General features: G+C 39.9%; 1 protein-coding gene across 1 annotated transcript; it reads right to left on the reverse strand.

Annotated features, from left to right (window-relative positions):
- Positions 1-814: 814 nt before the first annotated feature.
- Positions 815-14192, reverse strand: avl9 (AVL9 homolog (S. cerevisiase)). Its single transcript, XM_034560250.1, has 16 exons — positions 13878-14192; positions 12441-12561; positions 10971-11056; positions 10710-10781; positions 10208-10297; positions 10045-10111; positions 9239-9279; positions 9121-9159; positions 8966-9035; positions 8344-8807; positions 7914-8048; positions 7594-7813; positions 6666-6783; positions 6395-6448; positions 2964-3052; positions 815-2151 (listed from the first exon to the last, which is right to left on the reverse strand). Exons 1-16 carry the CDS (start codon positions 13959-13961, stop codon positions 2024-2026), a joined length of 1878 nt encoding a protein of 625 aa, XP_034416141.1. The 5' UTR covers positions 13962-14192; the 3' UTR covers positions 815-2023.
- Positions 14193-14843: the final 651 nt, after the last annotated feature.

The following is a 14843-nucleotide window of genomic DNA, read 5'->3' on the forward strand; positions in this document are numbered from 1 at the left end:
ATTTACTTTGGCGGGGTAAATTAAAGCAATAAAGCCCATAAATAAGTTATAATACCAATTACTACCGGATGTTGTAACTTAAAATTACGTATGATGAAGTATTGTTTTTAAAAACGTTATCTTTTAGAACACAACTTTTAAAAAGGGTCATTTTTCTGCGGCCATGTTTGTAAAACAACAACAACAACAACAACAACAACAACCCTCTTTTGTAAACTGTTTGGCTGACCTACATTTTTTTTTATTTACTTATTATTTTTACCCGGACACATTTGAAGGAATAAAAGAAAGGTTCCATCATCTTCTGAAAATAAAAGTCTGAGGTTTATTTATTTATTTTTAATACAGCAATATAGTATAGTATCACTTCCTCTCCAATACAGTAAAAGCATCCGTCAAGAAAATATAGTGTGAATTTTAATTCGCAATATATTCATATACGTTAAATACAAAATGAAAATATATCGAGGATATTAAAAAAATTAAATAAAAAAAAAAAAAGCAGCTTTTTAACAGCCGATTCTTTTTTTATTTAAATGTTGATTTTTTTTTTTTACTTAATCCAAAAATGAAAAGAAATTTCCCAAAATAGCCAAAAACCAAAAGAATAAAGACGTTAAAAGAGTTTTAAAGACAGAAGGATGACGCTCATTACAGCTGTAAACCCGGACTGGACGGAGCGCACTCACCGGACCACTTTGGTGGACCACTTTGGACCACTTTGGACCACTTTGGACCCCTTTGGACCCGACTGTTGTTCAATACGTTTAAAAGATCCTGGAAGCACCTCAAAAAGTTCCACTCGTACAAGAGAAAGAGTCACATAAATAGAATATAATGGCTGCTTTGCCAGAGGCAGAGGGACTTTTCTTTCTTCCAGTGTTGGTCATGACAAAACAATGGATATCTATGAGTTTATGCGCAAGCAAATAAATAAGTTACCCGACTTTAAACTATTTACTATTACTAAATATACTTTTTCTAACGTGTAGTATAAAAAAAGGGTGAGGGTGAACAAGCACCCTGACAAACACGGCTGGGTGCAGGTTCCTTCATAGTCGAGGGAGGCTTCAGGCATCGGGTACACGAGGATTCGCGTAAACGGCGTGGTGGTTATTGCAGTAACGGCGTTCGGGTTTTTGTAATTACGTCGGGTTGGTGTGAAAGTTCCAGTTGATTTTTTGGAAATGTATTTATTTATGTGGAAAAATGCCATGAATAAAATGTCAAAATGGAGAAAGGGGAGAATTCCCTGCGTCATCTTTAAAAATCTTATTATCAAAAAAAAAAGGAGTATTTTGAAGACCAGAAATTGACGTGATGTCCGTAAAGTAAAATGAAACTTTACTGAATGCATCGATAATTAAAACTGTTGGTCAAATATTTAAAATAAAGCGCTTCATATTTTTAACATTGTTCTGTAAATGTGTAGAATTATTAATAATTAAATTAAAGTAGAATTAGCGAGCTAAGTTTGTTAGCGTTATCTTGTTGGCTAACATAACAGCTCTTATTACAGCTTTATTTATACATTTTACCCACTGATAGGAACTTAAAAAGGAAAAATATGAAGCTTGTGTTTGTTTTTTTACGTAAGAATTCATGCAGTTACCACGACAACCACAGTGCGATTACATACCGAGACGCCACAGAGTCCAAAAAAAATAAATAAAGTTTTTTTTTTAAAAAGGTGCCACAGCTCATGCTTTTTTTTTTCTGTCAAACCGCGAGAAAAAAACACAACCAAAACGCCGGCGTCTTCAGCGTCTCGCAGGAAAAAGCATCCATCAAAATGCAGAACAGACACGATGCAGCCGGCTGAACATTTTTGGGGGTTTTTTTTGATCAAAAGAGCCGCCGGGCAGTCTTCTCTGCCTCACAGTGGATATGTGTGGACTGTACAGCGTCGAGGACGAGACTGTCATTATTATGATCATCCTTCATAAAAGCATCTCTCGAGTCCACTGAACAGGAAGAGGCAGGAAGAGGACGAGGACAGAGTCTGCTGGGTTTTGGGGGTTTTTCAGGGCTGGACTTCTGCGGAGGGCTCCGGATGCTCCGCGGTGGTCACCGCCGGCGGCGGGGCCAATGTGGAGAACCAGGAGGACATGGCCGACTTAGCGCTGGTCAACGCTCCGCCCACGGACTGACCTGAGAACAGTAGAGACGCCAACACAACAGGTCAATAAATGTTGGTTTTACATCCTGTTTCTGCATTCTCTCTCCTGACCACCAGGGGGGCGACTCCTCTGGTTGTATAGAAGTCTATGCTTCATGTGTTAAAGCTGCATTCTCTCTCCTGACCACCAGGGGGGCGACTCCTCTGGTTGTATAGAAGTCTATGCTTCATGTGTTAAAGCTGCATTCTCTCTCCTGACCACCAGGGGGGCGACTCCTCTGGTTGTATAGAAGTCTATGCTTCATGTGTTAAAGCTGCATTCTCTCACCTGACCACCAGGGGGCGACTCCTCTGGTTGTATAGAAGTCTATGCTTCATGTGTTAAAGCTGCATTCTCTCTCCTGACCACCAGGGGGGCGACTCCTCTGGTTGTATAGAAGTCTATGCTTCATGTGTTAAAGCTGCATTCTCTCTCCTGACCACCAGGGGGGCGACTCCTCTGGTTGTATAGAAGTCTATGCTTCATGTGTTAAAGCTGCATTCTCTCACCTGACCACCAGGGGGCGACTCCTCTGGTTGTATAGAAGTCTATGCTTCATGTGTTAAAGCTGCATTCTCTCTCCTGACCACCAGGGGGCGACTCCTCTGGTTGTATAGAAGTCTATGCTTCATGTGTTAAAGCTGCATTCTCTCACCTGACCACCAGGGGGTGACTCCTCTGGTTGTATAGAAGTCTATGCTTCATGTGTTAAAGCTGCATTTTCTCTACTGACCACCAGGGGGCGACTCCTCTGGTTGTATAGAAGTCTATGTGTTAAAGCTGCTGTTTTCCGAGCTTCCTCACCCACGGCCTTCCCCGTCTGGACCACACTGCGACTCGTGGTCATCATGGCGTTCCCGATCTTCTTCCCTCTCTCGCTGTTCTGCACCGAGCTGCCGTGGACGATGAAGAGAGAGGAAGGAGGAGATTAGGCACCGAGTCAGGTGATGGGAGCTGAACCCGAGAGGGGCCACGGTTCACAACTAAACGCTCGGCTAAATTTGTCTTCTTCTTGAACACCAGTCTGGTGCGAGTCCCAACTGGCAACCTTTCCCATGGACTCCCCCCATGGGAAAGGTTGCCCCCGCCCCCCCCCCCCCACACCCACACACACTCACACACATATTACACCCCCATTGACATTCAGCAGGAATCTCACAGCAGCCCGGTCTGACAGACGGATGTGGACGCGTGTCAGCAGCTGCCGCTCTGTGCTTTCACACCTTCTCACCAGCCCAATTATTTAATCTGGACAGTTGGAAGCAAGAGAATATAAAAGTAAAAAAGATTCGGCTTTAACCTTCTTAATTATTTAACGAGTTAACCAACCAATGAGGCGGCTCCGGGGAATCCGTTGCCCACTTCCTTTTACATATTTTTATATTATCTTACACTATTATCACTTTTTATTATTTATCTATTATTATCTTATTGATTTTACTAGAGTTGTTCAAATACCAGTATATATATATATATATATATATATATATATATATATATATATTTTATGTATAACACATATATATATATATATATATACTGTATATATATTATGTATTATATATATATATATATATATATTATTATTAATAATTTTTATTTATATTTATATATTTATTTATTACGTATAATTTGTATTAGTTTTTTTAATTATTAGTTTTTCACTGTAAAAATTGTAATGGAATTTACTAGATTCAATATTAAATATCAGATATTAGATTGTACATGTATTATTCAACATATATTAAGATCTGCAAGCGTCAAAATATATCTAAATTACACAGAAAATGTGTTGGAATTAACGCAAATTAATCTAGAATCTGGAATTAAACGTCTTGCACGTAGAGCGCCATGGAAACGAATGCTGATAACTCTGAACCGGGTGAGGAATAATGGAAACTCTGTGGTAAAATTATCATATTTGCCACCCAGCCGCCAAAAAATAAAAAAAAGAAGCTTCCAAGAATTCAGAAAGCAGCTTCTCTCCGACTCGCCGGCTGACCCAAATAAACAGCTCCTTATGCCGACAATGGAGAGAGATCCTCTCACAGCGTCTGCCTGCAGCTCGTCACATGACATCTCTGCCACCGGCTGCTCTTTGTCCAGCAACCGGTGACAGGGAGACATGAAAAGACCCCCCCCCCCTATCTCACACACACACACACACACACACACACACACACACACACACACACACACACACACACACACACACACACACACACACACACACACACACACACACACACACACACACACACACACACACACACACACACACACACACACACACACACAGTTGTTTTTTTTAAATAGGAGAGGTGGTGTTAGTGGATGGACTCAACTTGCAGCTTTTACTTTCTCAACCAAATTTTCTGTCTTTTATTTTGAAGGGATCAATATTTTTTTTTCCCCTAGGAAGTACGCAGCCTAATCATCGTCGAAAAAACTAATTTGTGCTCTTGCGAAATGTCATTCTTGCTCTTAAAGTTACTACGAGGAACTTTCATGTTGACTTGATTCTGGCGCCCCCTGTGGAATAAAGTGGTACTGCGTCCGAGCACTAGACTCCAGGTTGTTACTTTCTTCCTTTCTTCCATCATTTCCTTCTTTCCTTTCTTTTCCTTCTGCCTGTATTCCTTCCTTCATTCTTTCCTTACTCTCCTTTTCTTTCCTTCTATCCTTTCCATCCTTTTCCTTCTTTTGTTCTATCCTTCCTTACTTCTTCCCTAATTTTCTTCCATCCCTCTTTCCTTACCTTTCCATCCTTTTCCATATTTCTTCTTTCCTTCCTTGCTTTTCCCCCCCTCCCTTCCTCCCTTTAGTTTATTTCCTTATCCTCAATCGGTTCTTCCTTCCTTGTTAAATATTATAATGCACATTATAATTCTTCAGTATCTATATTGTTTTATCATGTAATCAGGTTTCAATCTCATGATTAAGTAAAACTTTTTAATAAGTCGATCAATTCCAGTTCAAATCACATTTTGACAAATTATTACACAATATGTTGAGAAATTAAAATGGTTAAATGAATCGTAGATTTAGTAAATTGTTAATTGAATAGTAACTAAATTGTCTCAGCTTGTATCTTTAACTAAATTAAAAGTGTTTGCGTCTTATTAATCAAACTCAATTTTAGGGATTTTTTTTGTGTGCGCCTTTTGTTTGTTTACTGAGGAGAAAGTTCACGGCGCCCAACGTCACCAAACACCCCGACAGGTGTGTGTGTGTGTGTGTGTGTGTGTGTGTGTGTGTGTGTGTGTGTGTGTGTGTGTGTGTGTGTGTGTGTGTGTGTGTGTGTGTGTGTGTGTGTGTGTGTGTGTGTGTGTGTGTGTGTGTGTGTGTGTGTGTGTGTGTGTGTGTGTGTGTGTGTGTGTGTGTGTGTGTGTGTGTGTGTGTGTATGTGTGTATGTGTGTGTGTCATTTATCCGACAGGTAACACTAGAAGCGCTCCAGCTGTGGGCGGAGTCACCTTTCATCCACACTGGAATGAAACCGGAGCTTTCACTTTTTATATTAAGGAGTTCAGCGGATACAAAACCCAATACATACATACAATAATCGTCAGATTAATCGCTAATTAAAATAATTGACAGTAAAACAATTTAAATTTAATTGACTTAAGGTACAGTGTGTAGCACTTAGGGGGAATCCCACACACTGTCCCTTTAAATTAATCTCTAATTATATTTTCTTTGCTGTTTACGGGGTTTTTTTCCTAAAAAGAAAAATATTGTTACAAATATCTTCCCCTCTTCTTTTCTTCCAGTCTTTTATTTTGTAGTAATACTAACAGGAAGTATGGAGGACAAAATCAAATTCTTGCTCTTAAATCAATTATTTGTGCGCACGAGTCAACAGAACGTAAAGTCACACAATGTTGTTGACATTTTAAAGTCTCTAAAGAGTGTTTTAACATGCAGAATGTCTCCTTCAAAGTAAAAGCACAGGTACGATGTCCTTAAAAAAAGGCCTAAGTATTCTTTTAATTTATAAACACATTGTTTTACTGTGAAATATCTTTACAGTGTCCTCTCGTCTCCACAAGAGGGCGTCAACACACATCTTTAAGTGAGCGACAGAAAAATACTAATGTGACTCGCAGAGGTTTGACAGCTCTGTCTGGCACTGTGTTTATTTACGTTTGACATGTTGTTGTTGTTGTTGTTGTTGTTTCTGATGCTCTGTGTTTCTAAAGTATTTATTTATTTAGGAGACGAAGGAGTACTCACTGTGAGAGTCGTAGTTTCACGTCAGCAACACTGTACTGGCCCTGGAACGGGTGTCTGCAGAAAGAGAATTTAATCCAGTTAATTTGTCTCAAAACATGATTATTTTTAATAAAATCAACAATAACAAATGTCACAATAATATCGGCCATGAAAACAGTTTCTGCAGCTGCGCTTTCCCCCACGTTTCAGCCTGTTTTCTCTATTAAAAAAGGGATATACTTTGTATTTCAATTAAAATCACACTTCCTCATGAACGGTTGGCTCCACCCACCCCGGCGTGATGGCGGCCATGGCCGGGTGCTTGTTGCTGTACCACACCCGGTAGTTGTGGGTAATCTTCCAGGCCGTCACGAACGGGACGCCGTAGTCGGCGAGCAGCCTCTCGTTGTCTGAAACCAACGGAGACGTTAGAACCTGGTCCGAGGGTCATTTTCACTAAAAAGAGCCACGAGTATTTAAACGGTGAGAACGCTGCATTTCTAGAAAAAAATAACTTAAAAAAACAAACAGAAAAAACGTGTTATTTGAAAAAAAGGTTTCGGAAAAATAATTAATAATTACATTAAGTTTATTTTTCATGTCCCGTTATTGTCTAGAGGCAGAATTTACTATCTTTTTGAAGATGGAATTTGACACAGAAAATAAAATGCAACAAATTATTCAGTTCTAGCTTAAAAAAAGATGAATTTCAATCTTCTTCAGCTAGAAAATGGCACGTTAATGGAAAATAATGTTAATGGAAAATAATGTTAATGGAAAATAATGTTAATGGAATATAATGTTAATGGAAAATAATGTTAATGGAATATAATGTTAATGGAAAATAACGTTAATGGAAAATAACGTTAATGGAATATAATGTTAATGGAAAATAACGTTAATGGAAAATAATGTTAATGGAAAATAATGTTAATGGAAAATAACGTTAATGGAAAATAACGTTAATGGAATATAATGTTAATGGAAAATAACGTTAATGGAAAATAATGTTAATGGAAAATAATGTTAATGGCAAATAACATTAATGGAAAATAATGTTAATGGAAAAACAGTAAAATAAGGTCTCAGCAGTTGCAAAAGTAAAATAATGTCAATGGAGATGAAGCCAAAACTTATTTTTTTTTAAAAAGACTTAATAATAATAATAATAATAATAATTGTAAACTATTAATGGCCAATTCAGGCCAACGCGCCCCCACCTTGCTGTAACACGGAGGACAGTAACGAGTGCAGGTAAAGGGTGAACTGCGCCCGGATCCACTCGTCTCCGCCCTCCCAGCCCGTCCCGTCCAGGAAGACGTCGTCGCGGTTCTCCGTCACGTGCTTCACCAGGTAGTCGGCGAAGCGCAGGTCCGCCGTCGTCAGGCTGAGGGTCTTGCGGAGCTCCGGGTCCTGGACGTGGACTCCAGCTTCTTCCACCTATGAAAGAATAAATAAATAAGACACACACACACACACACACACACACACACACACACACGCCAAACGTCTATCTACTATGTTTTGGTAAATGTTTCACCTCCACGACGGCGTCGCTGAGGTGCCTCTGCTGGCGGAAGAGGATGTTGGTCGCACCGGCCACGAAGCCGCGCACCGTCACGTCCGACAGGAGGTGGTGCTGCTGCAGGGCCATGTAGGGCAGACACAGGTAACCCTGGCAACCAGAGGGGTCAAAAAGGTCACACGGTGTTAATATCCGGCCGGAGACACAATGGGTGTTTGAGGAGCTGTCGGCATGATTTTATAGGTTATTTATGAACTACTGGTAATATTGATCTTTTGTGATCTATGACGTTTGAAATGTGAGTTTAATGGATTTTTTTTTTTATGTCACGGCTCCGGGAGTCCTGAGTCTTAAGATGTTCAACCATGACTTCCTGTCGGAGACTTTGCAAAATAAAGTTAATAATAAAATGTAAAAAGCCAACAACCTGCATCCAGAGCGTTACCTTGGTGAAGACGGGGAGCGGCAGGCCGTACCGGTCCTCCTCCAGACCGGACACCAGACCCTGGACGACCCCTCCCTGCCCGCCGGCGGACTGCGGCTGCACCGTGATGGGCGTCGCCGGCTCGGAGTCGAAGGCGTCCAGCAGCGGCTCCGTCTCGCCGCCCTCCGCGGCGGCCTCTTGGGGACCCTCGTCCAACACGGCGGGGTCCAGAGTCTCCCACTCGCTCTCCGAGGACTCCGGAGAGACGCGCGGCGGCGGCGGCTTGAGGAGGTGGCGGCGGCGGTCCCCCGGCTCCGGCTCCGCGGCGGCCCCCGCCAGCTCCAGCTCGCCGTCGGCGAAGTCGGTGACGGACACGGAGACGAAGTCCTCGGCTCCGGAGACGCTCTCCAGCAGAGTCGGGTCCTCCGACACGCTGCTCTGAGGCCGGTAGTGGGACGAGTCCGCCAGGCCGTGCTCGATCATACCTGCTCGGGGCAAACGGGGAACGTCAGAGACATTTTTATTAAAAGACGTTTGTGTCTCTGACTGTACTTTTCTATTAGCTTTTACTTTAAATATTCTTCCGTTTCTTGTCACACTGCATGAGGAACACAAAGGCCTGATTTAAAAGTGAGTTGCTGACCTGGAAACAGTGATAGCACGGTCATCAGAGCTCCCACTAGTCTGTTGACAGGAGACACATAGAAGAGGACCTGCAAACAATAAAAATCAAACTTAGTGTTGTTTTTTTTCCACAAATAAACTTCTGACTCGCTTGAAAAACATTTGTAATTGTACCTTCTTCTCCAGCAGGATGAGCTTGAAGAGGATGAGGACCTACGAAGGTAAAATTAACATATTACTTCAGCTGTTCTGCAGCCAGCGTTCGCGTTAACGTCGGCGTGTAATTCTCTACCTTGTGTCGAAAGTGAAGAATTAAATCCCTCGGCGATAAACCTGAAGGCGAGAAAGTCGAGTTAACAACAATAACCACAAATACGATCCGTTTATCGCAGTATTTATGCAATAAAGGAAGATCTTCTCATGAGTTTTGTTTATATTTATGAAATATTTTCACATACTTTCACTTAAAATGCATGAAAGTGAAAAATAAAAAACACAAACCAGTGTCGAAGTACATTATTTTTAGCCTGTATAGAACAATCGCAGTAATATTGTATTGCAGTATTTATTTGGAAGTTTTTTATTGTGTATATATATATATATATATATATATATATATATATATATATAACAAAGAAAATACAATAAATGATAACATCTAAAAAATCCTAATATAAATATAATTATATATATATATATATATATATATATATTAGGATTTTTTAGATTTGATCATTTATTGTATTTTTTTTAATTTATTTCATTTTTATTTATTCAAATATATTCTTTGGGTCACACTTACAATTTGTGTCCCATTTAATTAATTCATTAAATATATGCAATGGATTCTGTTTCATTGTTATTGAAGGATTATTTAAAATGTAAATAAATACAAGTAAATAAGTATTGAGAAATATGTCACAAAACATACAACCGCAGTGTAAATAAGTGAATAAAATTATCTTCCAAAGCGTGAAATGACTTCCTGTGTTGCTCTGTGGTGGAGATATGAAAGCAGGCAGAAGCAACACGACTCATGCACCAATAAAACAATAAACAGCATTATTTGCGTCACAATATGCAGCTCGCTCGACCCACCGAGATACATCTGTGACCCCTCCAGAGCCGAGCCCCTCAGAGAGCCGTTCATGTGGTCGTACAGCTCCTGCAGGGCGGGGAGGGGAGGAAACAGGAAGTCAAGGAGGAGGAAACAGGAAGTCAAGAGGAGGAAAAACATGTGGATATATATTAATATTCTCACCTTTAAAATCGAGATCTGCGAGAAGTCCTTCTCCTCGAAGTAGGCGTGTGTGATGAGCTGCAGCTTAGCTTGAAGCAGACCGTAGAGAGGCTGCCAAACACAAACAAACGTGTGTGTGTGTGTGTGTGTGTGTGTGTGTGTCATTAACTGTTTCATCCACAAACCTTTATCCTCTTTTTTTTTTTAATTCAGCTTTGTCCTCGTTCATATTTCTTTTAGGAAACGTCTAAAAACACGTTTTTATTTACGTTTAACAAAACCCCAAAAATATGAACGCTCATTGTCACGAAATTTCACGATTATTAATCAGAATATTAATCAGAACATTTATCGTCGACCTGTTTCCTTTTGCTTTGTTTGAGTCGTCTGTACTGGTTATATTTACATAGAAACACAGAAGTCAAATGATTATGGGATATTTACGTAGTTTTAATGAAGTATGAGTAGAGAAGACAGAATGTACTACTTCTCTATTTAAGTGATGAAGATGTCGACGACTCACCACTCGACTGAGGACGCAGACGCTCTTCTGCACCGTCTCCCTGGTGACGTCGGCCTGTCGCACCTTCAGGGCCTGAAGACGGGTTAAAAACATTAAAATATATATAAACAAAAAATAATAATATATATATAAATAAATATATATATATATATATAAATATAAATATAAATATAAATAAATAAATATATATATATATATAATATAATATAAATAAGAGTTATATCCTCAGTTATTAGACTAATAACTGAAGACATGTCTGACCTTTGCTTCTATTTGGCGATAACAGGAAACTCCGTAGACACATTTCATGTCTTCATTCAGAGGCGGCAGGTGAAAATACACAGTGTCTGCAACACAATACAACATTAAACATTAAACACATTAACAGCGCTGCTTTCATGCAGGAGAAAAAGAAGCTGAAAGTACAAAAGCCAGTTTTACTCTCCACTTCCAAACTGGAAAAACCTGCCAAAGTTTACAAGCCGCTCATTAGTTGGAGTTCTCTGCGTGTTTTGTCCATTGTATGTAATGTACTTAGGAGTTACTCAAGTGTTGCACATTAAATATAAATATAAATATTAGGAATTTCAATGTGATTCCTAAATTATGGAAATATATATATTTTTTTTTTTAAAAAGACACAAAACGACTTCCAAACTGTTCAAAAACAGACTTTTTGTGTTTACTGGAAGATCCACGAAAAACCATGAACAATCATCATTATAGAACAGCTGCAACAAGCAAGAAAGACAATAATTATGACGTCATTTATTTCCCAAAAACGGTCTAATTTGTGTGCGCTCATGTGATGAATCTGCTGATCTTCACTGGCGTTCCTCTGAAACCAACAGCCTGTTATATGCGGTCATTCCTCTGCTGCTCTGGGAACGTTTACTTTAAAATCGACTCCCTTCCTCCCGTTCGGCGTCGCCGGACAGCGTGAGGAGCAGCGGTGAGCCACGAGGAAGTCACATGACCGCAGAGCCCTGCTCTCCCTTTGTAACCTGGATGCCTTCACCCTGTTTACAGGCTGCCGTTACTCGGTTCTGACAAACACGCGTACTGCGCCTTTAAATGAAATCTATAACGGACTCAAAGTGGCATAAAATGTCCAGTTCTCATTGCTTGTTTTTTCTAACCAACATTCAGTTTGCTTTAACAGAAGAGAAAGAAAACAACTTTCTGCACCTGTAAAACAAGGTAATAACGAACTTGAAGTGGCATAAACAGTTTCTCTCTATAAAAAGGTCCCTCACAAAAGATAAGAATCCAGGAAGTCTGGTTTAAGTTACAGATTAACGCATTAAAAAGGTTCATCCGAAGCCAAATCACTGCAAAACAACAAATAGGGAGAAAACAGAGTGGATTTTCTATTAAAAACACAACAAATTGCATATCAAACAAAGATTTTAAAAAAAAGTCAATATGCAAATAAAGCTGCGACTAACTGTAATTCTTTTTTAAATATTTCTCAAAAATTAATTAAGAAATGCTCCTTTAAATATGAATAAAATTGGTGAGCTTTTACTTCTCAGAAAAAAGCACCAAATTAAAAAAACAATTGCATAACAACATTTATTTTTACAAATCACTGAATTAAAAAAACAACTTGTTTTTGGCGTTGAGGATTACTCTCCATCAGAAGCAGTAGACCTCGGATCTTTTAATTAATAATACACATTGTTTTTTTATCCCAATTAGTCAGCAGCGAGATTAAATTCCACGACCTACCTTCCTGGAAGTTGTGCGCCCCGTCGGGAAGCGCCAGGAAGGGGAGGTACTTCCACTCCTCTGGCAGCAGGTGGCTGTCGTGACCTTCATCGGGCATCAACGGCGGGTACGAGAATTCAACCTGAAGGTCAAAGAGGGGGGGGGGGGGGGGGGGGGGCAGCATGGACTTTAATTTGTAAATGATCTGGATGCGTCGAGCCCCCTGCAGAGAGGAGCCAGACGGTCGGCGGGTGAAATAAAAGAAGACGGACGAAGGAGCCGAGAACCCAAATGTGATACCCGGCAGGAGACGCTGACCCCGATCGGGTGACCTCGTCCACCCGCCTGGAGGCCAGCGGCCCAAGAGCCTCATTTTATAACGAAATAAAACTATCTTGTTTCATCTTGCTCCTCCAGCCCGGCCTGCACACTGCGTTTTGAAGAGGAGGAGAAGTCGAAGAGCTGGTTTTTAATGTCAGAAAACTGGTTTCAAGGAGAAGTTGTGATTACAGGTGTTGTTTTGTCTTTTACTGCATAAAGTTTTGATTAAAAAGGAGGATTTTAGACAGTTTAGTGTTTAGATTTAATTTTTTTTATTCCACAAACTACAGAAATTAAAAAGGGTTTTGTTTTTGGTACCAACGCTTACATTTTTGTATCTGCAAAAAATACATTTAAGATCTTAGCATTTAAGTGATTTACAGGGTTTGTCTGTGTTTTGTTGCTGAACGCGCTTGTTGTCCTTCTAGTCGATGAATAAAGTTTTATTTAATTGAGTTTAAGACAAACATGAAAATGATATCTGACCCTAATTATAGCCTCATAAAAAGGGTTACAATGTTTTCTTTCCTGCTCCTAAAAGCTGCGCTATAGTCGAGCGATACAATTTTAGATTAATAATTAATGACACACTATTTTAAGGACAATACGAGAGTTATTTTAGCTTCATCCGTCTCATATATAATCAACGTTTCCTTTGCAAGAAATGACAAGTAAAGCTTTTAAATCCCACAGAGGAGCACAATTAAAACGACCTCACATTGTTGACATCCGGGTGCTAAATCAAACAGCTCTGTCTTTCAAAGATTAACAATAACAGAGAGGGAAGATTAACAATATAGACAGCAAGCTGCAGCCTGCAAGAGAAGAACACACACACACACACACACACACTGGCAGCAGAGCACATGTTACATAACCCTTGGGAGCCCTGCGCGAACAGCTGATTGTTAAAACAATCTCTCTCTCTCTCTCTCTCTCTCTCTCTCTCTCTCTCTCTCTCTCTCTCTCTCTCTCTCTCTCTCTCTCTCTCTCTCTCTCTCTCTCTCTCTCTCTCTCTCTCTCTCTCTCTCTCTCTCTCTCTCTCTCTCTCTCTCTCTCTCTCTCTCTCTCTCTCCATCGCAGCCAAGAGGAGCTGAAGTACGCAGACACAAGTCCCTTTATTGTGACGTGTCGTACCTGACAGCCCTTCTTGTGGTGGAATCCAACCACCACGATGTGGAGCACCGGACCCTTCAGCTCGTCCCTGCCGTGAGACTCCATTCCCTCCTCCTCCTCCCCCGGATGCTTTAACTCGGGGGTCGGATGTAAACACAGCAGACAAAAGCTGATTATTTCCCCCCTTCCGACTTCATAAACACACGCACGCACGCACGCACGCACCCGCACAAAGACACACTGCTGGACTCGCGGACGGGAAGCAACAAACCACCGCGGAGACGATTCTCTCTTCCGCTTCGTCCCAGCGTGTCAGAGGACGACCGGAAGCGAGAGGACTCCCTGCTGCGCACTTCCTTCTTCGTTAAAGCTTTGAGAGGCATATATATATATATATATATATATATTTATTTAAGTTAAAGATACTTAAAAAAAATATATACATATACTATTTTTAAAAAGCTCTTTATTTTGTAACGTATATATATATATATGAATAAAATATATATATATAAATATATATAACTAAATCAAGATAAAAAATAAATCAAATTAAATAATTGATGGATAAGTGAATAAGGTGGAGAAAGTTAAGACAGTGGATGAATTCAAATATGTGTAAATACACTGCAGGCCTGGTAAATGCAGAAAAACAAACAACAGAAACAACAAAACAACCCAAACAACACATTTGCCTAATTTGTTGGAAAAACAGAACCACATTTCACACCAAAAAAAAAACATTTTACTAAATACAACCAACATTTTCAAAACACAACGTTTCACAAAACATTTTAGTACGTAAATATTTTATTATTGTCGCTAATCGAGGTGACTAAATAGTGTTGGTATTATTCTATCACAATGTTCCATATTGTATTAGATGAGCCTGTTTTGTACATTAAATATTTGCCTCCAAGTAACTAGTAACCACAGTCGTCATATTCATTAAGACATTACGTAAAAGGTGGAATATGCTTATCCAAT

This window comes from Cyclopterus lumpus, chromosome 20 (genome assembly GCF_009769545.1).
Source record: "Cyclopterus lumpus isolate fCycLum1 chromosome 20, fCycLum1.pri, whole genome shotgun sequence".
NCBI lineage: Eukaryota > Metazoa > Chordata > Actinopteri > Perciformes > Cyclopteridae > Cyclopterus > Cyclopterus lumpus.

Coding starts and splice junctions, on each gene's coding strand:
- avl9 (XM_034560250.1), bottom strand. CDS start 13,961: ATGGAGTCTCACGGCAGGGACGAGCTGAAGGGTCCGGTGCTCCACATC. Junction 10,298..10,709: donor TCTGCGTCCTCAGTCGAGTG/GTGAGTCGTCGA, acceptor TGTGTTTGGCAG/CCTCTCTACGGTCTGCTTCA. Junction 9,280..10,044: donor GGGGTCACAGATGTATCTCG/GTGGGTCGAGCG, acceptor TCTCGCCTTCAG/GTTTATCGCCGAGGGATTTA.